Consider the following 27,319-nt stretch of genomic DNA (forward strand, 5'->3'; position numbering starts at 1 on the left):
CCAGTAATTTAAACTTGCCTTCTGGACGAAACCCATTTTTTTGGGTTACGATTAGAGCACTTGATGTTTATCTTTAAATTGATGTTATGTTACGTAACCCTGTAATTTTGTAGATCTGACAACTGTGCTATGCAATATACTCCTCCTGAGTTTTCTTCCAGGGTTGAAAGGTGAATCTAGGCCTCTTTGAGCAGTTAACTCCAAAAGGCAAGTAATTAGAAGATATTCTCCTGAATCCGACCGCCATCATCACCTCGTGAACCATCGCATCATTGCAGCAATGTTCTTATAAGAATACTCTGTAACCCCGTTTGATATTTGTTTAATTTTCATCAAGTAACGTAAATTTTGTTCATTTGTGTTAATGTTAATGTTCGCTCTTTTACGTAACTCTGATGATTTTTGTTTGTGTACTTTAAATATTAAATATATGTCAAACTTTTTAATTGAGTCTTTGTGAACCCGTGTGGCATCACCCCCAAAAGAATTAGTGCAAGAAATATAGTTGTGAATCAAAGTTAAGGTAAACGGCAAATGTCTCTTACGTAAGTGTGTTTCTCAGTTATGTAACTTGGCCTCGTGCGAAGTTGGTGCACGAGGGTTTACAGTTTAAAGAAAGTAAACATATGTGGTTGTAAATTCCCCAGTATTTCACCACTATATATATATATATATATATATATATATATATATATATATATATATATATATATATATATATATATATATATATATATATATATATATATATATATATATATATAGGGATAGCTGGTGGAGTTGGAAGAGAACGGGTAGGAATAATGATGACACCAAGAGCAGGAAAGGCATTACCTGAGTGGAAAGCTGTAAAAAGCTGTTGGATCTAAAGCTATGCAGGATCAGGAAATGATAGTCAGCTTGGTTTCACATTTTCATTACAACTGATTTACAGCGGAAGGAAAATATACAAATAGGCCGTGACGTGGACAGTGACGTCAATTATGTGGATGGTGCTACAAGGAGCCTCATCTTAACACATCTTTCATCTCCCTCCCAAAATATTACGAGAAGAGTAATATTTTCAAAACTTGTAAATGACAATATCAAAAGCAAACATGACAAACGAAATGCTCAACACTCTTAAAGAAAAACATCAGACATGTATAGTAAATTATAATCGTAATAATTAAGGGTAACATTAGGATGACTGAGAGAGAGAGAGAGAGAGAGAGAGAGAGAGAGAGAGAGAGAGAGAGAGAGAGAGCGAGAGAGAGAGCAACAATATAAGTTATTTACCATAAGATTTTTATTTTATTTATTCTGTTTGATGGTTAATCCCTCGTGTTTATTCAGTTTATCAATTTCAATGTTTTGTGTTGTAAATTGTAGTTAACATTTCATTTATCAAATATGCTATTTGAATACATCATTATTGAGTTACTCTGATTCGCTTCTTTACTGTAATAAAGAAATTAGAATTGATTACAACCATTGGTATCTTTAACCCCATTATCTGAATTCTACTAATCCATAGTACGGGTCAGATGCACCCGAGATGTTAAGAGTAACCTACTTAGGTATAGTTAAGTTCGTATAAGCGAGTGTACGCTTCTTTAACTTAGTGCTTTGAAGGTGAAGATCCCCATTTAACTTTACTTGAATACACCACTGCTCCTATTTTTTTCCATTGTCACAATAATTACATGACGTAAGATTCCTATCCAACATCTTACTGGGGTCCCTGGGACGGAGCCGAAACAGAGTATAGATGACCTTAGACCTAACAAAGCTAAAGTAGGCCATCAAATTGCTTTTATTTCACGTGTGGAGTTTTCAGGCCTCTGGACAGAGTACATTTTTTTTTTTCATTTAGAGTGAAGGTTGTGAACAATGTCATCAAAGTTATTAACAGGGTGCTTGTGCCTTGAGTGATAGTACTCCTTTTCCTCCCCTGCTGATCTTTGCCTTGATGTAGGGAGACTCCCGGAACAACAACTTTCCACTCAACAATTAAATGAAAACACATTTCTCCACACCTTTGTCAATAGACGGAGGAGATGATGATGATGATTTATTTGGGCATTGAAAGACAAGTTACAGTCAAGAGATATGTCTAGATTACTATACAAACTTTACTAGATATCGGGACAGAGTCGTTATTTATATCTATTTGAATATCACACAAGTGTCTTATTGTCTTATGCTGTTTTTCTTTCCACCCACCATAACTCAGATTTATTCTTATTTAATCTTAGTTGTTTGATTGTCCTCCATTCCAAATCACTGGCAAGAATTCGGTTTAGAGTTTTAGTAGTTTTGTCTATATCATTTATGGCGAAGTAAAATTGTGTATCATCTACAAATTGTTTGAACTTCACTCCATGCCTTTGTAGTATTTTTGACAGACCAATAGTATAGTTACAAAATAAGATTGGGCTCAGTACACTCCCCTGAGGTACCCCTCTGCTTACAGAAAATTATACTCCACGGAGACAGCTATCTGTTCTGTTGTAAGTAATAATCTGGAAATAATGGATTTAAAAAATGTGGTATTTCAATACCACTCGATGTTAGTGCTGCTTTTGATACAGTTGTGTATGAACTACTGCTAAATGATCTAAGGTACATCGGTGTTGCAGATCTGATACTTCATTGGCCCTCTCACTTGTTCTAACCCAGTTTTTCTTTGCATTGTTTGTGGCCTATGTCAAAATTTACAAGTTTCTCCCTATGTCATTCTGCCTGCATATTATTCTTTCACCATTTCTTCTTGTATATTTTCTCCTATGGTAAAATCTGCACTCAGTGCCTCGGTAGCATTTCCCAGTAGCAAAGTATTTGCATTCTTTATTTATCCTCTTTTTCTCTAAATGTCATATTCTCATTACTTTTACCATATCTTTCTCTTTGTTCATTACACACTATGTCTTGTGTATTTTTACTTTTCTTTCTACTATCATGATCCTCTTCTTCCTCATTTTGAATGTGTTCACACTGCAAATTTCTTTCAATCCATTCTTATCTCCTCTCGTGTTCCTGCTTATTGTGTATGTTTACCACTAAGCCTAATCATATATAACTGGTAGTTGTGGTAATTGACCAGGGTGTAACTCAGTAGTGTGCTAATTGGTATATTCTACTTACATGTTGAGCTGTATAAGTCAGTTGGAAAATAAATGTACTCAAGTGAAGACCTGTTCTTTGTTCTCTCCCAGCCTTAATATATAAAAGTGGCAACGAGGATAAACTACCAATGGCGCAGTATCTTGGAAATATCACTGAGTACCAAACCGAAGAGGATTTTGAGGATTACATTGAACGTTTCGACCAGTTTTGTCTTGTAAATGACATCGAAGATGACAGGAAAAAAGCTTTGTTTTTAACAGTCGTTGGGCCAAAGACCTATGGACTTGTCAAGACACTGCTTGCTCCAAACAAACCAGCTGAGAAGACGTTCCAGGAACTGACAAAACTCATATCCGAGCATTTAACACCAAAGCCGATTATCATCGCTGAGAGATATAGATTCTACCAACGTAAACAGCAAGATGGCGAATCGGTCACTCAGTTTGTCACGGAACAAAGGAAGTTAGCAGAAAAATGTGAATTCAAAGGTTTTTTGGATGAAGTTTTAAGGGACATGTTTGTGATAGGACTTAGCAATCGTGTTGCTCAACGGAAGCTACTCAGTGAAACAGACCTTACACTCGAAAAGGCATTCAAAATCGCAATGAGCTGTGAAATGGCTGAGGAACAAGTACAGAACATCCATTCATCCGAATCCAAGGAAGTTAAAGTGGTGAAACCAACGTCCGAACGAATAAGAGAATGTTGGCGTTGCGGCAGAAATAACCACCGTCCTGATCGCTGTTTTTACAAAGAAACAGAATGTAGCATATGTCACAAAAGGGGACATTTGCGAAAGAAATGTACGGCTGCTCCCGGGGATCATGCTCCGAAGGACAAACGGAACTTCAAGTACGGGAAAAAGGAGAAGAGGTCGTCAAAGGTGAAACATGCACAGTCAGTCACTGTTTCTGACACGGATTCAAGTTCAGAATCTGATTATACCGATATCAGTCATGTTTGAATTAGAAACGTTCGCAACAAAATATCCAATGGAACAAAAGGAAAAGTTCAAAAACAGCCTGGAAGACGTACAAAAACTCCTGAGATAATGGTAGCTGTCTTATTAAATGGAAAACGAATGGAGATGGAAGTAGACACTGGTGCGGCCGTTTCTTTGATACCAAAACGAATATATCGTAGTCATCTAAAGAAGCATGTGGAGCTAAAACCTAGCAACATGGTTCTGAAAACAATCACTGGAGACAACGTACCAGTAATAGGAATATGTTATGTTAACGTTCAGTATCAGGGCCAAAGGATTAAAGGCTTACCACTCTATGTTGTGCACAGTGACGGACCAGCACTATTCGGAAGGGACTGGTTAGCGCATATTCGATTAGACTGGGAGGCATTGTGTATCAATAACATTGTAACAAGCAGAACTGATTCATTTAATGAATATCCTCCAGAGTTACAAAGAATTCTTAGAAAACATGAGGCAGTTTTCAAATCAGAACTGGGAAAAGCGGTAAATTTTAAAGCTGAACTGCGCGTCAAACCTGAAACAAAACCGGTGTTCTTCAAAGCAAGGCCAGTTCCGTATGCAATTCTAGATGAAGTGAAGGAGGCAATTCTTAAAGAGGAACGGGAGGGAATCCTGGAACGTGTTGAATACAGTGAATGGGCCGCTCCCATTGTTCCTGTCAAGAAAGCCGATGGATCAATCAGGGTTTGTGGTGACTTTAAAGTCACAGTGAACAAGTACCTTGAAAATCCAGAATATCCAATGCCACATATGGATGATCTATACCATAAGTTGAATGGAGGCATGATGTTTTCAAAAGTAGACTTATCAAACGCATATAAACAGATAGAAGTGGCAGAAGAATCACGAAAGTATCTGACAATTAATACCCCTCTGGGTTTGTTCCGCTATACTCGATTACCATTCGGAGTATCTTGCGCACCTCAGCTATTTCAATCAATGATGGACATGGTCCTACAAGGAGTAGCATGTGCATGCAATATGGATGATATCAGCGTGACTGGCCGTAATGATCAAGAACATTTGCAGAATCTAGATGACGTATTGCAGAGGCTTGAAGATAATGGTCTGCGTTGTAACCTGCCTAAGTGTGCCTTTTTCAGACCATCCATGAAATGGCTGAGTTTCGTAGTAGACAAGGAAGGCCTGAGAATAGATGAGGAAACCACAGCAGCTGTTAGAGACGCACCACGCCCAACAAATAGAGCAGAAATGCAGTCGTTCTTAGGACTCGTCAATCATTACCGCCGATATGCACCGAACTTATCTTCTGTAGCTGCAACTTTATCCGAACTTTTGAAGAAGGATCGGAAATAGAGTTGGTCGTCGGAATGCGAGGAGGCGTTCACTAAGGTTGTAGAATTATTAACTAAAGACTGTGGTGTTTTGGTTCAATATGACCCTAAAAAGCCAGTGACACTAGCAGTTGATGCATCCCCAAAAGGGCTCGGAGCTGTTCTTTCGCATCTAACAGAAGATGGTGAGCGACCCATAGCATATGCATCTCGTACATTAACAAAAGCCGAGGCGAATTATTCCTAACTGGAAAGGGAAGGACTAGCAATCATTTTTGGGATCCACAGATTCCATCAGTATCTATATGGACGTAAATTCACACTGATCACGGATAATAAACCACTGAGTTTCATATTCAGTCCGAAAAAAGGCATTCCCATATTGGCTGCTGCGAGAATACAAAGATGGGCGACCCAGCTTGCTGCATACGATTATGACATTCCTGTTCGTAAGTCAGAACAAAACTGCAATGCAGATGCATTGTCGCGGCTTCCGTTACCAGTAGAAGGTTGTGCAGAAGAATTTATATATTGGACATCTGAAGCAACTGAACTGAACATTGCGCAAATTAAAGCACTTCCGATTTTGGCAAAACACATTGCTAGAGAGGTGAGACATGACCCTGTGCTGTCAAAAGTATTGCTATTTACCACTACGGGATGGCCAGATGCAGCAGATATCAGTAGCGATCTCAAACCATTCTATATCCGTCGTGAGGAGATCACAGTAGAAGATGGTTGTTTGCTCTGGGGAGTTCGTATTATTGTTCCTAAAAAGTTTCAGGGACAGGTTCTTAACGAATTACACAGTTGTCATCCAGGGATTGTGAGAATGAAAGTATTAGCAAGAATGCACGTGTGGTGGTCCAACATTGATCAAGACATTGAACGAACAGTGCAGTCATGTTATGCATGTCAAGAAACGCAATCGGTTCCGCTTGTAGCTCAAGGAAGTCCGTGGAAATGGCCAGCAGGACCATGGAAAAGAGTCCATATTGATTTTGCTGGCCCTTTCTTAGGCGAAATGTGGTTCATAATGGTGGACGCATATTCAAAGTGGCCAGAGGTCTGTCGTATGAGGTCAACTAGCACTACGCGCACAATAGAGGTGATCAGAAAGATCTTCGCACAACATGGAGTTTGTGATGAACTTATCTCTGACAATGGGCCACAGTTTACTTCAGCTGAGTTCCGTGCATTTACTGCAAGCAATGGGATCAAACATATCTTCACTGCACCGTATCATCCAAGTACAAATGGTCAAGCAGAATGCTTTGTAAAAACATTCAAGACTGCATTCAAGCGTGGTATGAAAGCACGTGATAGCAAAGACAGTTCGTTAAATCAAAAACTTTGTGATTTTCTCCTCACGTACCGCACAACCCCGCATACCACTACCAAGCGCACACCGGCAGAATTGATGGGTAGACGGTTGAAAACACGTCTTGACCTACTGCGTCCAAACACATTGGAAAGAATTCAAAAGCAATCATCTGGTGACTTATTTAAGAAACCAACGAGACTAGTTACAATTGGAGATACTGTGTTAGCCAGGGATTATCGAAATAGAAAAGAAACTTGGATTTCAGGGATTGTGACTGAACGTTTGAGTCCATGTTCCTATCATGTTGCCGTGGGTGACATCATCTGGAAAAGACATATTGACCAACTGCGTCGAGTTGACGGATCGGCATACAGGGAGGACCCAGTTGAAATGTCAGCTGATGCATCACAGTTCAATGTGTGTGGTGAGGTCAGTAAACATAAAGTTGAAGAGGATAAAGCAATCACTGAACTGTCAGATAGCGTAAAAACGCATGCTGGAAGTGGGGTTAGTAAACCAGCAATGGGTAGGCCTGTCATAAATGCTCAGAACAGCGAAGGACACTTAAATGTACCCAACAACCAGGATTCTCCAACAACTAGGTCTATCGGAAGTTCTGATCACAGTGCAGTCTTAACAGATATATCTGTGCCAGACACTACTTCTATGCCAAGGAGATCTACAAGAACTAGGAAGGTACCAACTTATTTGAAAGACTATGTAAAGCACTGTATTCGGAAATATGTGAAATAGCCACAAAGTGGTCAAGCCATCAGATCAAATGCCTAAAACAGTAATTTTAGTTATTTTCAGTGGAAGACATTTTGTTTTATTTACATTATTTTAATACTTAGTGTTTATTGTTTTGTTCATGTTGTTTTGTTATTCGGTGATTGTTGTTAATCTTTTAAGTTAGTCTTTTCTAAGTTGTCAAGCAATAATTATTAGCGTGGAGGGAAAAGTTAATATTTTAAGTTAGTCTGTTCTACGTTGATATTGTTAATATTTTAAGTTGGTCTATTTTCTTTCATATTTCAGAAGCAATAGCTACTTGTACGAAGGGAAGAGTATTGTGTATGTTTACCACTAAGCCTAATCATATATAACTGGTAGTTGTGGTAATTGACCAGGGTGTAACTCAGTAGTGTGCTAATTGGTATATTCTACTTACATGTTGAGCTGTATAAGTCAGTTGGAAAATAAATGTACTCAAGTGAAGACCTGTTCTTTGTTCTCTCCCAGCCTTAATATATAAAACTGCTTATTCACTTCACTTAAATTTCCTAAAGATTTTTCAATGTTATCATTGCCTGAGTCCATAGTTTCTACTTTCCTGTTTTCATTAAGCTTATTTTACCTGTCCCATACATAAATTAATAATTTCATTTTGCATGTTGAATAAGATTTTTCATATTTCTGACCATCCTTTTCAATCAGATCTTCCCGGACAGTACCATCCTGTTCATAACAGCAGGTATGTTGTTACGCCCTCTCCATCACGATGCTCAATACCATACAGTATTTTAGAAGTTTTATTCCAGCTGTGGCCAAGTTGTAGAATGCTCTTCCTAATCGGGTAGTTTATGCTTTATATAATGATAATAATAATAATAATAATATGGGGAATGCTGGGAGAAAAGGTATTATAGAAATATGCAAAATATCCATCCATATACCAAGGCACTTCCCCCAATATTTGGGGGTCCCCAACATCAAACAAATGAAAAAAGGGGACCTCTCCTCCCTACGTTCCCCCCAGTCTGACAAGGGACTCAGCCGAGTTCGGCTGGTACTGCTAGGGTGCCACAACCCACCCTCCCACGTTATCCACCAAAGATGAAGCTTCATAATGCTGAATCCCCTACTACTCCGAGTTATCCAAGGTAACCGGAGGAAGCAGCAGGGCCTACCAGAACTGTGTCACAATCCCTCGCCATTCATTCCTATTTCTAGCACGCTTCCTTGCCTCTCTCACATCTATCCTCCTATCACCCAGAGCTTTCTTCACCCCCATCAATCCACCCAAATCTTGGCCTTCCTCATGTACTTCTCCCATCAACTCTTGCATTCATCACCTTCTTTAGCAGACAGCCATTTTCCATTCTCTCAACATGGCCAAACCACCTCATCACATTCATATCCACTCTAGCTGCTAACTCATTTCTTACCACTTCATTCTTAACCCTATCTACTCGAGATACCCCAGCCATACTCCTCAGACACTTCATCTCAAACACATTCAATTTCTGTCTCTCCATCACTTCCATTCCCCCACAACTCTGATCCACACATGATCACAGTTGGTACAATCACTTTCTAATACAGAACTCTCTTTACATTCATGCCCAACCCTCTATTCTTTACCACTCCCTTCACTGCCTCCAACACTTTGCATCCTTAATTCACTCTTTGACGTACATCTGCTTCCACTCCACCATTTGCTGCAACAACAGACCCCAAGTACTTAAACTGAATCTTAACTGATTCACCTCCTCAAGTAACTCTCCATTCAACATAAAATTTAACCTCGCACCACTTTCACTTCCCGTACATCTCATAACCTTACTCTTACCCACATTAACTCTCAACTTCCTTCTCTCACATATCCTCCTTCCAAATTCTGTCGCTAATCGGCCAAGCTTCTCTTCCGAGTCTGCAACCAGTACAGTATCATCCGCAAACAACAACTGATTTGCCTCCCATTCATGATCATTCCTGTCTATCAGTTTCAATCCTCGTCCAAGCACTCGAACATTCACCTTCTCACTACTCCATCAACATACAAGTTAAATATCCATGGTGACATCACACATCCCTGTCTCAGCCCCACTCTCACTCGAAACCAATCGCTCACTTCATATCCTATGCAAAATATATGATATTAAAATGGAAGAAGTAAGAAAGTATAAAAAGCAAGAACTCAAGACAGCAATGAAAAGTAAAGTGGCAAATGGAATTAAAAGGAAAATAGAGGAATAGGGCAGAAATTACCAAACTAAAATGGCAGAAGAGATTACACAGGACAACTTATCACCAAGGAAGCTATCATAATTACGTAAACAAGGTTGTTGTGAAAATAAAAAACCTGTCATAGGTTATAGGTTTTATTGCACACAAAAACTGGAGTCACCTCCTGAAACAATAGAAACAGCCACTATTACAACACGTACTATTTTACATGCACAATAACAAACAAATACATCAAAGTAAGGGCCAGACAACACAGGGACATCCACAAGCAATAATATGCACGAAGACACACAAATAGCAACATAATAAGCTGGTAAATGCAAGCAGAGAAACAACGTACATGAGAGCATAAATGTAAAACTACATTGAACATATATTACCACATTCTCCCCACCTATGAAATTCAAGCAGCATAATCATCAAAATACTTAGGAGCCCGCCGGGTCCTTTCGGACCTCCGGAGTGGTACAGGTGTAGTGCCTTGACCAGACGCAGCAGGAAGCTCCTGAACAGCACTTTCCCCGGATGTAACGTCATGAGTGACTTCTTGAAGAGCAGGTTCCGAGCTTGCTCTAGCATCTGGACGGCGCACCTCAGACTCTGATATACCTAGAGACTCTAGAGATTGCGGCAGTGAAGATCTGGTGGCCTCCAGGCTGCTACTATCATCACCACTTAAAGGTGCTAGATGCCTCAAAGACACAGTGGACTCTCTACCATCAGGAAACTTGACATGAGCATATTCAGGATTAGCTTCTACTATTTCTACTTCATCTACTAGAGGGTCATTCTTGCTGTGCCGTACTTGTCGTCTTAATAGAGCGGGACCTTTGGTGATGAGCCAGGTAGGCAACGTACGACCTGACGTGGACTTCCGAGGATGCTTTAGGAAACGCTCGTGTGGTGTACAATTAGTTGACGTACATAGCAGAGAACGGATAGAGTGAAGTGCATCTGGTAGGACAACTTCCCATTTCGAGACATCAAGATTCCTTGTTCTGAGAGCTAACCGAATGGTTTTCCATATGATTCCATTGTACCTCTCCCCCTGGCCATTGCCCCTTGGGTTGTAGGGCGTAGTGCGACTGGTAGCCACTCCTTTCTCTAGTAAGAATTTCTTCAGTTCTTCTGACATGAAAGAGGCTCCCCTGTCTGAGTGTATGTATGCTGGCATTCCGAATAGTGCAAACAGTTGTACCAAACACCCGATGATAGCACCAGCAGTCATGTCTGAACAAGGGAACGCAAAAGGGAACCGTGAGAATTCGTCAATGACTGTGAGCAAGTATCTGTTTTTCGACTGTGATGGAAGGGGCCCCTTAAAATCCAAGTTCAATCTCTCGTATGGCTGAGTAGCTTTCACCAGATGGCCATCATCAGGCTTATAGAACTGAGGTTTGACAGTAGAGCAGATTGGACAAGAAGCAGTAACCTTCTTTACATCCTCAACAGAATAAGCCAGGTTCCGAACTCGGATGAAATGCACCATCCTTGACACTCCAGGATGACAGAGACTTTCATGCAGTTGTTTGAGTTTGTCTGTAGCTACAGCACCACAGACACGCGAGAGAGCATCTGCAGGAATATTTTCCGTACCTGGACGATACACTATATCGTAGTGGTAGCATGACAGTTCAATGCGCCACCTGGCTATCTTGTCGTTCTTGATTTTGCTTGAAGATCTTGTGTCGAACATGAATGTTACACTTCGCTGGTCAGTAATCAGCTTAAAGTGATGACCAATTAGGTAATGCTTCCACTTTCTGAGGGCCTCAACTATGGCATAAGCTTCTTTCTCTACTGAAGAATGCCTTTGTTCACTGTCAGAGAGAGTGCGAGAGAAGAACGCTACAGGACGTCCATTCTGAGTGAGAGTAGCGGCAATGGCATGGTCTGAGGCATCTGTTTCGACTGTGAAAGGGGATGTAGGATCAATGGCTTGCACCACGGACTTTGCAATTTCATTCTTCAATTTCTCAAAAGTCAGAGAAGCTTCAAAAGACAATGGGAATCTCGTGGAGTGTGAAAGAGGCCGGACCTTCTCAGAGAAGTTGGGTATCCATCGTGAGTAATGAGCAAGCAACCCCAACATTCTCCGAAGAGAGGCAGTATCCTTGGGAAGGGGTAAACTCAAGAGAGGCTGCAGTCGTTCTGGATCAGGTCTGATCTCTCCGTCCTTTATAGAGTATCCCAGAAGGTTTATAGACTGTGTCCTGAAATCACACTTGTCATGATTAAATGTGAGGTTGTAATCCCTCGCCACTTTCAAGAAATGATTTAGGTTTTTGTCATGCTCCTCTTCCGTCTCTCCACATACAGTCACATTGTCCACATAAGCAAATGCCCCTTCCACCTTTTCTTTTGCAAGGATCTGATCCACAACTCGTTGGAAAGCGGCCACTCCGTTCTTCACACCAAATGGGATTCGATTGAACTCGTACAGCTTTCCACTCGCCTCAAAAGCAGTGTACAACTTTTCGTCTTCTCTTATTGGCACTTGGTGGTAGGCGCTCTTCAGGTCCAAGGTGCTAAACACTTTATATCTCGAGACATTATTCACTGTTTCATCGATCCGAGGCAAAGGGTAAGCATCCAGCTCAGTAAACCTGTTTATAGTTTGTGAATAATCAATCACCATTCTCTTCCTGCGATTGTGCCCTGCAGTGATTAGCACCTGGGCCCTCCATGGAGACTGGCTGGGTATTATTATTCCTTCTTGTAGCATTCTACCAATTTCAGTTTTGACAAATTCCTTATCAGCCTGAGAGTAATGTCTAGACTTTGCCGCAATGGGTCTGCAGTCTGATGTCAGATTGCTGAAGAGTGCGGGCGCAACCAACTTCACTGCTGCCAGCCCACATATCTTGAGTGGTGGGCGTGCTCCTCCAAAAGCCATTTCTAGAGCAGAATGATTCTTCAAGAATTCATGCCCCAAAATTACATCACTACACAGGGCTGGCAGTACTTTGAGTTTTACACTAGGATAAATTTGTCCTTGCAGCTCCACATTAACACAACAAAGACCTAAGACTTTGGACGAGAGAGACGCATCAGCCATAGAGACGTGCCCGTCGTCAGGAAGTATGATTAGGTTGTTTTCTTTAGCAATCTTCTGACTCACAAAATTTTCCGAGCTTCCTGTATCAATAAGTGCATTAACAGGGAGACCATTAACTTTCAAACAACTCAAAGATTTACTAAGACTACTAGGCACAGCCCCAGACACAGTAGCCAGTGTTGCTGCCGAATATTTAGTTTTACCAGCAGAGGTATCCCCTACCGGTTTCCCTGACCTACACACTTTTGCATAATGTCCTTGTTTCTTACACTTTAGACATAAAGCTTCCCTAGCAGGACATTTGAACCGAGGGTGCCGTTTCAATCCACAGAAAAAACACTGATTGGCGCCAGTAGTGGCGGCAAGATGAGCAGTTTCATCACTACTTTCTAAAAACTCTGAATCACCTGACTGACTTTGTGGCTGAGGTACAGCAGCAGTAATTGGCTCAACAGTAGTATAAGAAGCAGAATGTTTCTGAGCCATCTCTAAAGTGCGTGCCTGTTCATAAGCAGTTTGCAAGTTAAGAGTTATATTTTCGAGTAGTCTTTGACGAATGGCACCAGAAGAAAGTCCATTGATGAATGCATCTCTAACATAGTTATCACACGCCTGCTCTGCTGACACTGCTTTGAACTGACAGTCTTTGCTAGGAGCTTCAGAGCTTGAAGAAACTGGTCTAGAGACTCACCTGACCCCTGCCTACGTGTGGCCAGGACATGCCTAGCAAATACCTCATTTCTAGGTTTTACATACAGTGATGTCAGTGCTTTCTCAGCCTTAACATAAGTGTCACAGTCTGCTATGTAGTCGTACACTCGAGGAGCAACGTAGTTGGTGAGTAGGATTAGTTTGTCTGCACTGGGAGATGTCTTCTGTACTGCTTGGTAGAAGTTGTTGAATGTCCTCAGCCAGTGCGTCCACTCCTTAGCAGCGGTGGCAGAATCCGGGTCAGCCTCGAAGCGTTCTGGACGCAGGAACCGTTCCATGGCCTCTCAAATTTTTATGTTGTGTGCAATAAATTGTTGTGAAAATAAAAAACCTGTCATAGGTTATAGGTTTTATTGCACACAAAAACTGGAGTCACCTCCTGAAACAATAGAAACAGCCACTATTACAACACGTACTACTTTACATGCACAATAACAAACAAATACATCAAAGTAAGGGCCAGACAACACAGGGACATCCACAAGCAATAATATGCACGAAGACACACAAATAGCAACATAATAAGCTGGTAAATGCAAGCAGAGAAACAACGTACATGAGAGCATAAATGTAAAACTACATTGAACATATATTACCACAAAGGTTAAATGTGATAGAATTAAAAGAAAAGAAAATTATAGAAACGAATGAAAAAAACTATATATAGGCTTTGTGTGTTGTATAATAAAGCAGATGAGACAACGGAGCATATGTTTAGCCGAAGGAATTAAGAAAATATAGAAGCAATGACATAGAATTGAGGAAGTTAGAAGCACTAACTTAAGATGTTGCCTGATATATTAGACAGGCTCTGGAAGTTAGATGTAAAAATATGCAAGCTATACTGTCTGTCTGTCTGTGTCGGAGGAAACTAAGGAAGATAAACTTTCTGCAATTGATCGCAGAGGATTACGCCAAAGCTTCTAGTAGTAGTAGTAGTAGTAGTAGTAGTAGTAGTAGTAGTAGTAGTAGTAGTAGTATTGGTAGTAGTGTGCCCCCAATCATTGTGTTGTTTTGGGGAGAGCAACGAAGAACCTTTAATTCTGAAATAAACAAAAATAAGAGTCATATAATTATATATAATATGAAAGAAAAACTAGAAGAAATAGGGGGTATTAAAGTAACAGATAGCATAAAATACTTAGGAATAGAGATAGAAGGGAAAAGAAATATGTTTAAAAAACAAATGAAGAAAATGATGGAAAAGGCAGAAAACCTAGCCAACTTAACCTACTCAATTATTGCAAAAAGCTGCCACAAAATACTAATAGGAAAAACATAGAAAAATATAGCCTTACCGGGAATAGTGTATGGCACAGCAGTAATGAACATAACCGACAGTGAAATAAAAAGATTACAGCAGATTGAAAACGGAGTGGGAAGAAACATTTTGGGAGCACCACGATATGCAGCAGTAGCAACACTACGGGGAGAAATAAGAATGTCCAAAATGAAGACTAGGATAGCAGGAGGAAGGCTAAGATTTGTGAAAGGGATAGAAGAGGGGAGAAATGATTTGCTGAAGACAATTCTGGAAGAAAATTAAAATAACAGGTGGATGAAAGAGACTAGGAAATGGATGAAAGATATGGAAATGAACGATAGAACCTTTAGGAGAATGGGAAGAGAAGAGCTCAAGGCCAAAATTAGAGAAGTAGATGGTAAAAAGTGGAGGGATGAGATAAAAGATAAAAATTGTTTAGAAATATACAAACAAGAAAAAGGTCAAATATGAGAAGAAATGTTTTGTGATAAACCTGATTCTATTATTATGTAGCCTATAGAGCTAGGGCCAACTATTTGAAATTAAATGATAGGAAATGACATGCAGTAGGAGGTAGGGTAGAATGCAAGCTATGTGGGGCAGTTAATGAAGACCTCGCCCATTTCATTCTTGACTGTCCAGACCTCAGCGACGAAAGAAGAAAAATAGTGGAATTACAACAGTCGCATAAAGAAGAAAAGAAGAAGATAATAGGAAACGTGCTGTTCAAGAAAGAAGGAATAGAGAAAAGAAAAGAATATATTTATCAAATGTGGAAAAAGGGAGAGAACAAAATAAAAGAATTAGAATAAGAAAGAAAACCAAGGAGGTGCCGATGGAAAGGCGAATCCCTCCGCCCAACAACTAAATTGAACTGAACTAAACTGAACTGGGCGCTTTAACCTTATTAGAATTAATACTGAAAACCAAAGGTAATTTATTAAAAAGATAATTGGCAAAGTTAGTCAATGACAAGTGTTGTGTTGGAATATGGGTAGTTTTGTAGTGGGTAAAATTACAGTTTCAACCATTATGGGGAAACTGGAATAAAAATATATTTGTTGCATCAGAAATAGTGTAGTTCCAACGGATTTAACGTTTATTTTGACAGCAAACCATCCGATTTAGAGATTTACTATGTAATTGGAGTTAAAACAACAAGTTGTTCCAGAATGCAGAAAGACCCTACTTCATCCCAACAATTATGGGGGACACCAGGTGGGAACCGGGGTTTTGGGTTGGGGGGGGGGGTGTCAAATGATATTTGCAATAAATGAATACTTATCCTTCCTCCACCCCTCCCCCTATACCCCTACCGGGGGGGGGGGGGGGGTCCGCCCCCCCTGCGACCCCCCCTTAAGGGCACAGTGATTTTCAGGGCACTTCTGAACTTAATAAACTCACCTAACCTAGCCTAAGGGCCCTGTACCCCTACCTAGGCCTACTGGGGGTGGGGGCTCCGCCTCCCTGCAACCCCCCCTTAAGGCCACAGTGATTTTCGGGACACTACCGAACCTAATAAAACCACCTAACCTAGGACCCTGTACCCCTACCTAGGCCTAGCCCCTGCGACCCCCCCCCTTACGGCCACTACCTAACACATCCATCAAACCAAATCCAAAGTGATGGTACTGCTGTATACATCGTTATACTATCACCATTATAATATACTCTATAAATTAATGAAGCTTACCTTAAACTGTTGGTTCATAAAGATGTGCTGCTGCTTTGAAGAAAACGTGAAGCCGTTGCGAAGGTTCCTTGACATGCAGGACAATTTTTATTTTGTAAAATTAAATTGTATCTCTGGCACAAATCCACTAGTTTTTCAATATTCCCCGAATAAGTTACAATAAATTCATTGTAAGTTAGGAAACAATCAGGACAAGAAGATGGGATTTCAACTTCTTGTGCAACATGAGATGACGTGCTTGCTATGGCCTCCATGTCTAAGAACGAAATGAAATGCCTGAACGAAATGAAATGCCTGGGTAAGATAATGTATTGTCGCGCTGTGATTGGCCAAACATGTATGACGTCATAGTGGATAGGCGCTGTGATTGGCCAAACGTGTAAGACTTCATAGTGGACTAGTTTGTCTGCGGATTATAGTGGTTACAGGGCTCATTTAAGCAAATACAAGACACAGTCAACAATAACAACAGACTTAGAAAAAATCTGGGAGGAAGACATGAGTAGCGTGAGTTTGATCGTCAATATATAAAGAACTAGGCATTTGCGACAGATAATATTAAACAGAAATACTACAAAAGACTTGCTTTACTCAGGAAATATATTATAATAGATTTCCCATAATGGTTGAAACTGTAATAATACAGGGCAATGTAACCTAGGAAAAAAACTACTTTTTCTTAGAAAAAAATTACGCTCTCTTCGAAAATGACATTCTTGTAATACAGTACAACTTTACCGGAATATGAAAGCGCAACCATCAAAGTTATTATAGTAAGAATCCCGAAGAAAATATTTATGGTAAAATGATAGAACAACACGGGACAACATTTCTAATAGGAAAAGCACATTTTTCAGCATTAGATGATAATGTGCTTTCAACGAATTTGACCTTCATTTCCACTGCAAGTAAGCTGTTCTCACGTTCTGGACCCCCATTCCCGACGGACATAGGTGGGAACCTGCGTCTTTGAGTGTGCGAAAACAGGACAAAACGTGATTATTTAACACTTTCGAGATTTTTATTAGGCTACAGTACCTAACATACCCTCCTAACCTAACCGTGTAGGTACCAGGTCACAGAACTAGTTGGGTCCCCCTTCCCAGGTCACAAACCACAACAGGTCATAGTCTTAGTGGTAGAGTTTTACTTACTGTCAGGGAATCATTCCGGACAGAAAATATATGTTTTCCTGTAGTAAATAACGTGATTTAACCAAATTTGACATGTAATTTTACCAATTTGACATTTATTTCAATCGCAAGCAACAAACATTTTGGCTAACTTCATCATACAGAAGTTTTGTCGAACTGTCTTTTCAGTTTGGTTGTAATGAAATGAAGGTAAATTCAGTGAAATGACATTATTTACTACAGGATAACATATATTTTCTGTTCAAAATGTTTTCCTCTTAAGTCTAATGGTTTTTGGGTATTATTGTACTGTATTACAGGGTAATGTAACCTCAGGAAAAAACTATTTTTTTCAACAGAAAAAATTCCGCTGTCTTCGAAAATGACACTTGTTCCCGTCGCAAATGAATATTTTAAATATTTAACTTAGCCGGTGAATATATAATAGCTGCTGCTCAGCGGCTCGACAGAAAACACACTCAAAAACTCGCGAGCGATCGCTATGAAGGTTGCGGGTGTGCCCACCAGCGCCAACTATCGGCCAGATACCACTCCTGCATGTAAACAAACCCTTCAATTCTTCTCTGTCGACCTTGACGACAAGACGTATCAATACTCGCTGTATAACCTGGAGTTTTCTCAACATATTTGGTGAAGTACTTCATTTTGGTTTGAGCTTTCGCAGTGCAGGTGTTTTTCCTCAACTTAAACTCTTGAACTCTTTATTGAACAGATTTAATTGTTGATGACTTGGATTGTTTTTTGGACTTTCTTTGACTAATTCAAAATGGCTGACCCTTCACAAGTACCTAGATTTCGTAAGTGTAATGCTAGGGACTGTAATAGGCGTCTTCCAAAGGCATCTCTCGACCCACATACTGTGTGTTCCAATTGTCGGGGTAAAACCTGTCAATTGGGAGATCGGTGTGAGGAATGCGTGGGCCTTTCGGAATTCGATTGGCTCGAATACGATAAGTATGCACGTAGGCTAGAGAGAGATAGGGTAAGGAGGAGTTCCTCTAGGTCAGTAGATTTTTCCTCTCCACATGCCCCTGAACCTAATCCTTCCCCTGTAGTGGTTGTACCTAACCCCCCTTCTGGCACTCAGGAACCATCTATGCAAGACATGTTACGTGCTATTCATGCCTTGGGGGAAAGAGTTGAAGCGTTAGCAACTGATCGTAATCAACTCATGGCTGACGTTAAAGAGCTTAAGTGTCAGAGTGCCACAGCGGAAAATAGTGGGAAAGTGATTAGTGCGCAAAGTGTTGTGAACAGTGTTGCGACCGAGGGTTCGTCTGTTCGTGCCTGTCGTTCACCTAGTCCGAGACCTCTTGCAAGCTCCCAAGCCCAGGGGAGAAGTAATGTCGTACGACTTATGAGTTCGAGAGGCCTTGATCAGCGAACAGACGTTCCCTCTATGGTATCAGGCGTATCTCACCAAGATCCCCCCTACCATAAGACGAGAGAGCCCATTTTCTCCTCGTCTTCCGAAGGCTTTTCGCATAAGAAACCGTGGAGCAAGGTTTCTAGGCCCCTTAAGCGAAAGTCGGTCCCTTCAGGACAGGTCCAGCGTCCTGGATGTAGTCATTGGGACAGTTCTGACCCATTGCAGTCATCGGATGACTGCTCGCTGCCTAAGCAGCAACGTTACACAGGCTCAGAAAGTCTTGGTGTAGGCAAGGTTGTGCCGTCTCAGACGTTAACCCCGTCGTTTACCGCACCCATTCCCGTGGACCCTAAATGGGTTATACTGCAGGACATGCAGACTAAGCTCGCCTCCCTTATGGAAGACTATTCTGCCGATAAGGTTCTCGTTGAGCCTAGCCGTTTATCTCATCGAGATCCTGGCCTTCAGCCGCCCAAACGAACCTTTGTGCGTCCTGTTGACGTTGGCGTAGCTAAGTCACGTCAGTCACGTTATGTAGAGCCTCACTCGATGCGGTCTCGTGTGGATTTTCAGCCGCATTTGGACGTTAGGCCACTTGCTAATGCTCCTGTTGACGTTCAGGACGTTCGCCAACCATCGGAGTTGACTTGTTTTGACGCTGAGTGTCAACCACCGCAGTCTAGAGTTGTTTTGACTGCTCAGACTAGGCAGTCAAAACAGTCTCGAGTGGACGCCGTGCGTCCTCACGCACCTGTTGTTGTTGACAGTTCACAGACTGTCAAGCAGTTACATGACGTTGCGTCCTGGTCCGCTACTAATGCACCAGTGCGTGTGGACGCTGCGTGTCAAGCATTGCCAACCCCTTTGCTTGTTTCTCAGCAGTTGTCAGATGAGGATCCTTCAGATGAGGACGTTGCTGACCCTCAGCCTGAGGATCATCCTTCGGATGTAGACGAACCCAGAACAGTTCCTCCATCAATGGACTTTAAGAAAGTCATGTTAATTTTTAAGGAGTTGTTTCCCGATCACTTCGTCGCTGTTGCTCTTCGCTCGCCGCCGTCTGAGTTTGTTCTAGGCGTACCTGCTGACATGCCAGCCTTTACAAAACTTGTGCTCTCTCGCTCATCCAAGAGAGCTTTACGGCTTTTAGGCGACTGGTTGGAAACCAAGAGGAGTTTGGGGAAGACGGCCTTTGCCTTCCCTCCGTCTAAACTCTCGTCTAGATCGAGCGTCTGGTATGCCACGGGAGAAGTTCTCGGCTTGGGAGTCCCTACCTCTGCCCAGGGCGACTTCTCAAGTCTTGTAGACTCTCCCCGCCGCCTAGCCATGAGACGCTCGAAGATTAGTTGGTCCTCCTCGGACCTTGACCATCTGCTGAAAGGCATTTTTAGAGCCTTTGAAGTTTTCAACTTCCTTGACTGGTGTTTGGGAGCCTTAAGTAGGAAAATCTCATCGGCTGATAGAGATGTCTCCTTACTTATTATGTCCTGTATGGATAAAGCCATCCGCGATGGTTCCAATGAGCTCTCCTCCTCTTTTACGTCGGGAGTCCTAAAGAAGCGAGAGTCCCTTTGCTCTTTTCTGTCGGCAGGAGTTACTCCCTGTCAGAGATCTGAACTGCTCTTTGCTCCCTTATCTAAGTTTTTGTTCCCGCAACAATTGGTTAAGGACATAGCTTCTTCACTCGTGCAGAAGGACACCCATGACTTGGTTGCGTCCTCTGCTCGCAAAGGGACTCCTTCGACATCCTTTTCTGCAAGACCTAGGATAGACACTCCGGCGTCCAGATTTATTCCACCCTTTCGTGGCAGAGCTCCCAGCAGGGGAAGTACTCGTGCCGAGGGAAAGAGAGGAAAGAAGAGAGGAGCCAAGTCCTCACGTGGCAGAGTCTGACTGCCCGCAGCCTCAGACAGCAGTAGGAGCCAGACTGAAGAACTTCTGGCAAGCCTGGGAGAAGAGGGGCGCAGACCAACAATCTGTGAGGTTGCTCAGAGAGGGGTACAAAATTCCATTTGTACGCATACCTCCTCTAGCGACTTCCCCCATCGACCTCTCTCCCAGGTACCGAGAGGAGTCAAAGAGACAAGCCCTGAAACTAGAAGTGTCTCTTTTGCTAGAGAAGGGAGCGGTGGTGAAAGTCTTGGACCTTCAATCACCGGGGTTTTACAACCGTCTCTTCCTAGTACCGAAGAAGACAGGAGGTTGGAGACCGGTGCTAGACGTCAGTGCACTCAACGTCTTTGTTACTAAGACAAAGTTCACCATGGAGACCACGAAATCAGTCTTAGCAGCGGTCAGAAAGGGAGACTGGATGGTCTCTCTCGACCTAAGAGACGCATACTTCCACATCCCCATACACCCAGATTCCCAACCTTTTCTGAGGTTTGTTTTCAACAATGTGGTATACCAGTTTCGGGCCCTATGCTTTGGCCTAAGTCCTGCTCCTCTCGTGTTTACGAGGCTTATGAGGAATGTAGCAAAATTCCTCCATTTATCGGGAATCCGAGCCTCCCTATACTTGGACGACTGGCTTCTCAGAGCCTCGTCCAGTCATCGCTGTCTGCAGGATCTTCATTGGACATTGGATCTGACCAAGGAATTGGGACTTTTGGTCAACCTGGAAAAGTCCCAGCTGATTCCATCCCAAACTATACTGTATTTAGGGATGGAGATTCGCAGTCCAGTTTTTCGGGCTTTTCCGTCTGCCCCCCGAATAGAGCAAGCCCTGCTCAAAGTCCAACTGATGTTGAAGAGAGAACGATGCTCAGTCAGGAATTGGATGAGTCTAGTAGGAACTCTATCATCCCTGGAGCAGTTTGTCTCGCTAGGAAGGCTACACCTTCGACCTCTCCAGTTCCATCTAGCTTTTCACTGGAAAAAGGACAAGACGCTAGAGACGGTCTCAATCCCGATCTCCGAACCAGTAAAGGCATGCCTGAATTGGTGGAACGACAAAATCAGTCTGAGAGAGGGACTTTCCCTAGCAGTTCAGAACCCAAACCACGTACTATTCTCGGACGCGTCGGATTTGGGTTGGGGTGCGACCCTGGACGGTCGGGAATGCTCAGGTCTGTGGACCTCAAGTCAGAGGAGCATGCACATCAACGGCAAGGAGCTTTTGGCAGTCCACCTGGCCTTGATGAACTTCGAGAGTCTCCTTCGAAACAAGGTGGTAGAGATCAACTCCGACAATACCACAGCCTTGGCATACATTTCCAAGCAAGGAGGCACCCACTCCCTGACGCTGTACGAGATCGCAAGGGACCTGCTCATTTGGTCAAGAGATCGAGGCATCTCCCTGTTAACGAGGTTTATCCAGGGTGACTTGAACGTCTTAGCAGACTGCCTCAGTCGGAGGGGTCAGGTAATTCCTACGGAATGGACCCTCCACAAGGACGTGTGCAAGAGTCTTTGGGCGACTTGGGGTCAACCCACCATAGACCTCTTTGTAACCTCGATGACCAAGAGACTTCCAATCTATTGCTCTCCAGTCCCAGACCCAGCAGCAATACACATAGACGCATTTCTTCTAGATTGGTCTCATCTGGACCTATATGCATTCCCACCATTCAAGATTGTCAACAAGGTACTGCAGAAGTTCGCCTCTCACGAAGGGACAAGGTTGACGTTAGTTGCTCCCCTCTGGCCCGCGAGAGAATGGTTCACCGAGGTACTTCGATGGCTGGTAGACTTTCCAAGAAGTCTTCCTCTAAGAGTAGATCTGTTACGTCAGCCCCACGTAAAGAATGTACACCAAAGCCTCCCCGCTCTTCGCCTGACTGCCTTCAGACTATCGAAAGACTCTCTAGAGCTCGAGGCTTTTCGAAGGAGGCAGGCAGTGCGATTGCAAGAGCGAGGAGAGCTTCTACCATTAGAGTATACCAGTCGAAGTGGGAAGTCTTCCGAAACTGGTGCAAGTCAGCATCTGTATCCTCGTCCAGTACCTCGGTAGCCCAAATCGCTGATAATGAGAAAAGTTCGCTCCCTTTCAGCTACCACGATCAAGGGCTACAGGAGCATGTTGTCTTCGGTCTTCCGGCATAGAGGCTTAGATCTTTCCAACAATAAAGATCTACAAGATCTCCTTAAGTCTTTTGAAACCTCTAAGGAACGTCGTTTGGCTACTCCTGGATGGAACTTAGACGTGGTCCTAAGGTTCCTCATGTCAGACAGGTTTGAGCCATTACATTCAGCCTCCCTGAAGGATCTCACTCTTAAGACTCTTTTCCTGGTGTGCTTGGCCTCGGCTAAAAGAGTCAGTGAACTTCATGCCTTCAGTAAGAACATCGGCTTTTCTACAGAAAAAGCCTCTTGTTCTCTTCAACTTGGTTTCCTGGCCAAAAATGAACTGCCTTCTCGTCCTTGGCCTAAATCTTTTGATATTCCTTGCTTATCAGAGATCGTAGGCAACGAACTGGAAAGAGTGTTATGTCCCGTTAGAGCTCTTAAGTTCTATTTAGCTCGTACTAAGCCATTACGAGGTAAATCTGAAGCGTTATGGTGTTCGGTTAAGAAACCATCCTTACCTATGTCAAAGAATGCTTTGTCATATTTTATCAGATTTTTAATACGAGAAGCTCATTCCCACTTGAGTGAGGAAGACCAATCTTTGCTTAAGGTTAAGACGCACGAAATTAGAGCTATAGCAACCTCCGTGGCCTTCAAGCAAAATAGATCTCTGCAAAGTATCATGGACGCGACTTTTTGGAGAAGCAAGTCAGTGTTCGCGTCATTTTACTTGAAAGATGTCCAGACTCTTTACGAGGACTGCTACACACTGGGTCCATTCGTAGCAGCGAGTGCAGTAGTGGGTGAGGGTTCTACCACTACACTTCCCTAATTCCAATATCCTTTTTAATCTGTCTCTTGAAATGTTTTTAATATTGTTTTTTATGGGTTGTACGGAAGGCTAAGAAGCCTTTCGCATCCTGGTTGATTTGGCGGGTGGTCAAAGTCATTTCTTGAGAGCGCCCAGATTAGGGGTTTGATGAGGTCCTGTTAGTATGGGTTGCAACCCTTCATACTTCAGCTCCTGGGAGTCTTTCAGCATCCTAAGAGGATCGCTGGGCTTCGTGAGGAAGACAGACTTACAAGGCAGAGTAATCGTCTAAGTCAACTTCCTTACCAGGTACCTATATATTTTGGTTTTGTTATATTGATAACTGTCAAAAACTCTTAGCATATACGCTGTAAACTTAATTAACTCTGGTCTCTACCCACCCCCTTGGGTGTGAATCAGCTATTATATATTCACCGGCTAAGTTAAATATTTAAAAATGATATTTTAATTATAAAATAAATTTTTGAATATACTTACCCGGTGAATATATAAATTAAGGGCCCTCCCTTCCTCCCCAATAGAGACGCAGCGGGACGAGAAGAATTGAAGGGTTTGTTTACATGCAGGAGTGGTATCTGGCCGATAGTTGGCGCTGGTGGGCACACCCGCAACCTTCATAGCGATCGCTCGCGAGTTTTTGAGTGTGTTTTCTGTCGAGCTGCTGAGCAGCAGCTATTATATATTCACCGGGTAAGTATATTCAAAAATTTATTTTATAATTAAAATATCATGTTTCAGAAATGTGATATTTTCATATTAAAATAAATTTTTGAACATACTTACCCGGTGGATATACATATAGCTAACGTCTCCGACGGTCTGGCAGCAAATTCAAAACTCGCTGGCGATCGTAGGTTGGGTTACTGGGTGTACACTAGCGCCACCACTCGCCAGGATACTGTAACTATTCCTCACATCCTCAGGTTTTCTCTGAACGTAGGGTCTCTAGAGGGGCGGAAGGGAGGGAGTTTAATTATATATATCCACCAGGTAAGTATGTTCAAAAATTTATTTTAATATGAAAATATCGTTTTTAAACATTTAACTTAGCCGGTGGATATATATATAGCTGATTGACACCCTTGGTGGAGGGTAAGAGACCAGCATTATCATAGGAATATAACTCAAGAGTTTTGATATAAAACAAACTTGAGGATTAGTACCTGATAAGGAAGCTGACTTTGATGATACTCTGCCTCATTACTCCGCTATCCTTATGAAGCCCAGCAATCCACTCAGGGGGCTGAAAGACCTCTAGGAGCTGTCATATCTGGGGTGACCACCCCTATGACAGGACCTCCACCAATACCCTTGATCTGGGTGCTCTAAAGAAACAAGTTTGACCACCTGCCAAAATCAAAAGATTGTGGAAGACTGTCTCAGTCTCCACATACAACCCAAAAAACAATAGTTTCAAGAGAAGAAAAAAGGTATTAGGATTAAGGGAATGTAGTGGTAGAACCTTCACCCACTACTGCACTCGCTGCTACGAATGGTCCCAACGTGCAGCAGTCCTCAAAAAGAGTCTGGACATTCTTTAAATAATGTGAAGCGAACACAGATTTACTTCTCCAATAGGTTGCGTCCATAATGCTTCTTAGGGATCGATTTTGCTTGAAAGCCACTGACGTTGCCACTGCTCTGACTTCATGAGTCTTAACTTTCAATAATTTAAGGTCAGTCTCACTGCAGTGAGTGTGAGCCCCTCTAATTAAAAATCTGACAAAATATGATAAGGCGTTCTTCGACATCGGTAAGGAGGGCTTCTTGACTGAACACCATAGAGCCTCTGAATCACCTCGTAAATTTTTGGTTCTGTCAAGATGAAATTAAAGTGCTCTTACAGGACACAAAACTCTTTCAATTTCATTACCAACCACATTCGACAGGTTGGGAATCTCCAAAGATTTAGGCCATGGATGAGATGGTCGCTCATTTTTGGCCAGGAAACCAAGCTGCAAGGAGCATACTGCCTTATTAGAACAGAAGCCAATCTTCTTGCTGAAGGCATGCACCTCGCTAACTCTCTTTGCAGTAGCAAGACTCACTAGAAAAAGAGTTTTCAGAGTAAGGTCTTTGAGAGAGGCTGAGTGCAGAGGTTCAAATCTCTGAGACATGAGAAATTTAAGTACCACATCCAAGTTCCAGGCTGGAGTCATAATCCGATGCTCCTTGGAAGTCTCGAAAGACTTGAGAAGGTCTTGAAGATCTTTATTGTTCGATAGATCCATGTTCCTGTGTCTGAACATTGCAGCTAACATGCTCCTGTAACCTTTAATAGTAGAGGCAGAAAAGTTACGGTTGTTTCTAAGGTTTAGCAGGAAGTCCGCGATCTGCGCTATAGTGGTATCGGATGAGGAAACAGAGGTGGTCTTGCACCAATCTCGAAATACCTCCCATTTGGATTGGTAGATCCTGATGGTAGAGGATCTCCCTGCCCTGGCAATAGCTCTAGCTGCCTCCTTTGAAAACGCTCGAGCTCTAGAGAGTCTCTCGATAGTCTGAAGGCAGTTAGACGAAGCGCGGGGAGGCTTTGATGGAATCTTTTCATGTGAGGTTGTCGGAGAAGATCCAACCACAATGGCAGACTTCTTGGGATGTCCACCAGCCATTGATGTACCTCGGTGAACCATTCCCTTGAGGGCCAGAGGGGAGCAACCAACGTCAACCTGGTCCCTTCATGAGAGGCGAACCTCTGCAGAACTTCGTGAAGGATTTTGAAGGGAGGAAACGCATAAATTTCCAGGTGAGACCAGTCCAGTAAGAACGCATCTATGTGGACTGCCTCTGGATCTGGAACTGGAGAGCAGTAAGTTGGAAGTCTCTTCGTTAACGAGGTCGCGAACAGGTCTATGGCAGGACGACCCCATATCCTCCATAGTTTTTCGTACACCTCCTGATGAAGCGTCCATTCCGTGGAGATGACTTGTCCTCTTCTGCTGAGGCAGTCTGCCATCACATTCCTTTCTCCCTGAATGAATCTTGTAAGAAGGGAGATGTTTCTTTCCTTTGACCAAACTAGGAGATCCCTTGCGGTTAAGTAAAGGGACTGCGAGTGGGTCCCGCCTTGTTTGGAGATGTAGGCTAACGCTGTGGTGTTGTCCGTGTTTACCTGGTACCACCTTGTTCCGAATCAGACCTTCGAAACTTTGCAAGGCCAAACGAACTGCAAGTAGCTCCTTGTGGTTGATATGAAGCTTTACCTGGTCTTTGGACCTAAGGCCCGAGCACTCTAGTTTGCCTAGAGTTGCTCCCCTCCCCAAGTCCGAGGCGTCTGAGTACAACACATGGTCTGGGTTCTTGTGGGCAAGAGAGAGACCTTCCGGAAGTCTGAGGTTGACGTCCCACCATTTCAAGCAAGTCTTGATTGTGTTCGTGAGTGGAATGGAAACTGCTTCCAAGCCCTTCTCTTTGTCCCAATGTTGGTTGAGGTGAAACTGGAGAGGGCGTAGATTGACTCTTCCCAGGGAGACAAACTGCTCCAGCGACGATAGAGTTCCCAACAGACTCATCAATAATCTTACAGAACAACTGCTCTTCTTCTG

The 27,319-nt window shown here is 42.6% G+C and overlaps 2 protein-coding genes across 2 annotated transcripts in view; both read left to right on the forward strand.

Annotated features, from left to right (window-relative positions):
• The first annotated feature begins 3,235 nt into the window (after nt 1-3,235).
• On the forward strand, nt 3,236-4,072 carry LOC137644487 (uncharacterized). Its single transcript, XM_068377460.1, has one exon. It carries the CDS (start codon nt 3,236-3,238, stop codon nt 4,070-4,072), a length of 837 nt encoding a protein of 278 aa, XP_068233561.1.
• Nucleotides 4,073-15,449: 11,377 nt separating this feature from the next.
• LOC137643984 (E2F-associated phosphoprotein-like) overlaps nt 15,450-27,319 on the forward strand; it is a 393,029-nt gene continuing 381,159 nt past the window's right edge. The window contains exon 1 of the mRNA XM_068376817.1: nt 15,450-15,650. The gene's annotated coding sequence lies outside the window, so the exon portion shown is untranslated. The remainder of the gene's footprint in view (nt 15,651-27,319) is intronic.

Source organism: Palaemon carinicauda, chromosome 7 (assembly GCF_036898095.1).
Source record: "Palaemon carinicauda isolate YSFRI2023 chromosome 7, ASM3689809v2, whole genome shotgun sequence".
Classification (NCBI taxonomy): domain Eukaryota; kingdom Metazoa; phylum Arthropoda; class Malacostraca; order Decapoda; family Palaemonidae; genus Palaemon; species Palaemon carinicauda.

What these genes read in the sequence shown, in the direction of transcription:
- LOC137644487 (XM_068377460.1), top strand. Translation starts at nt 3,236, where the DNA reads ATGGCGCAGTATCTTGGAAATATCACTGAGTACCAAACCGAAGAGGAT.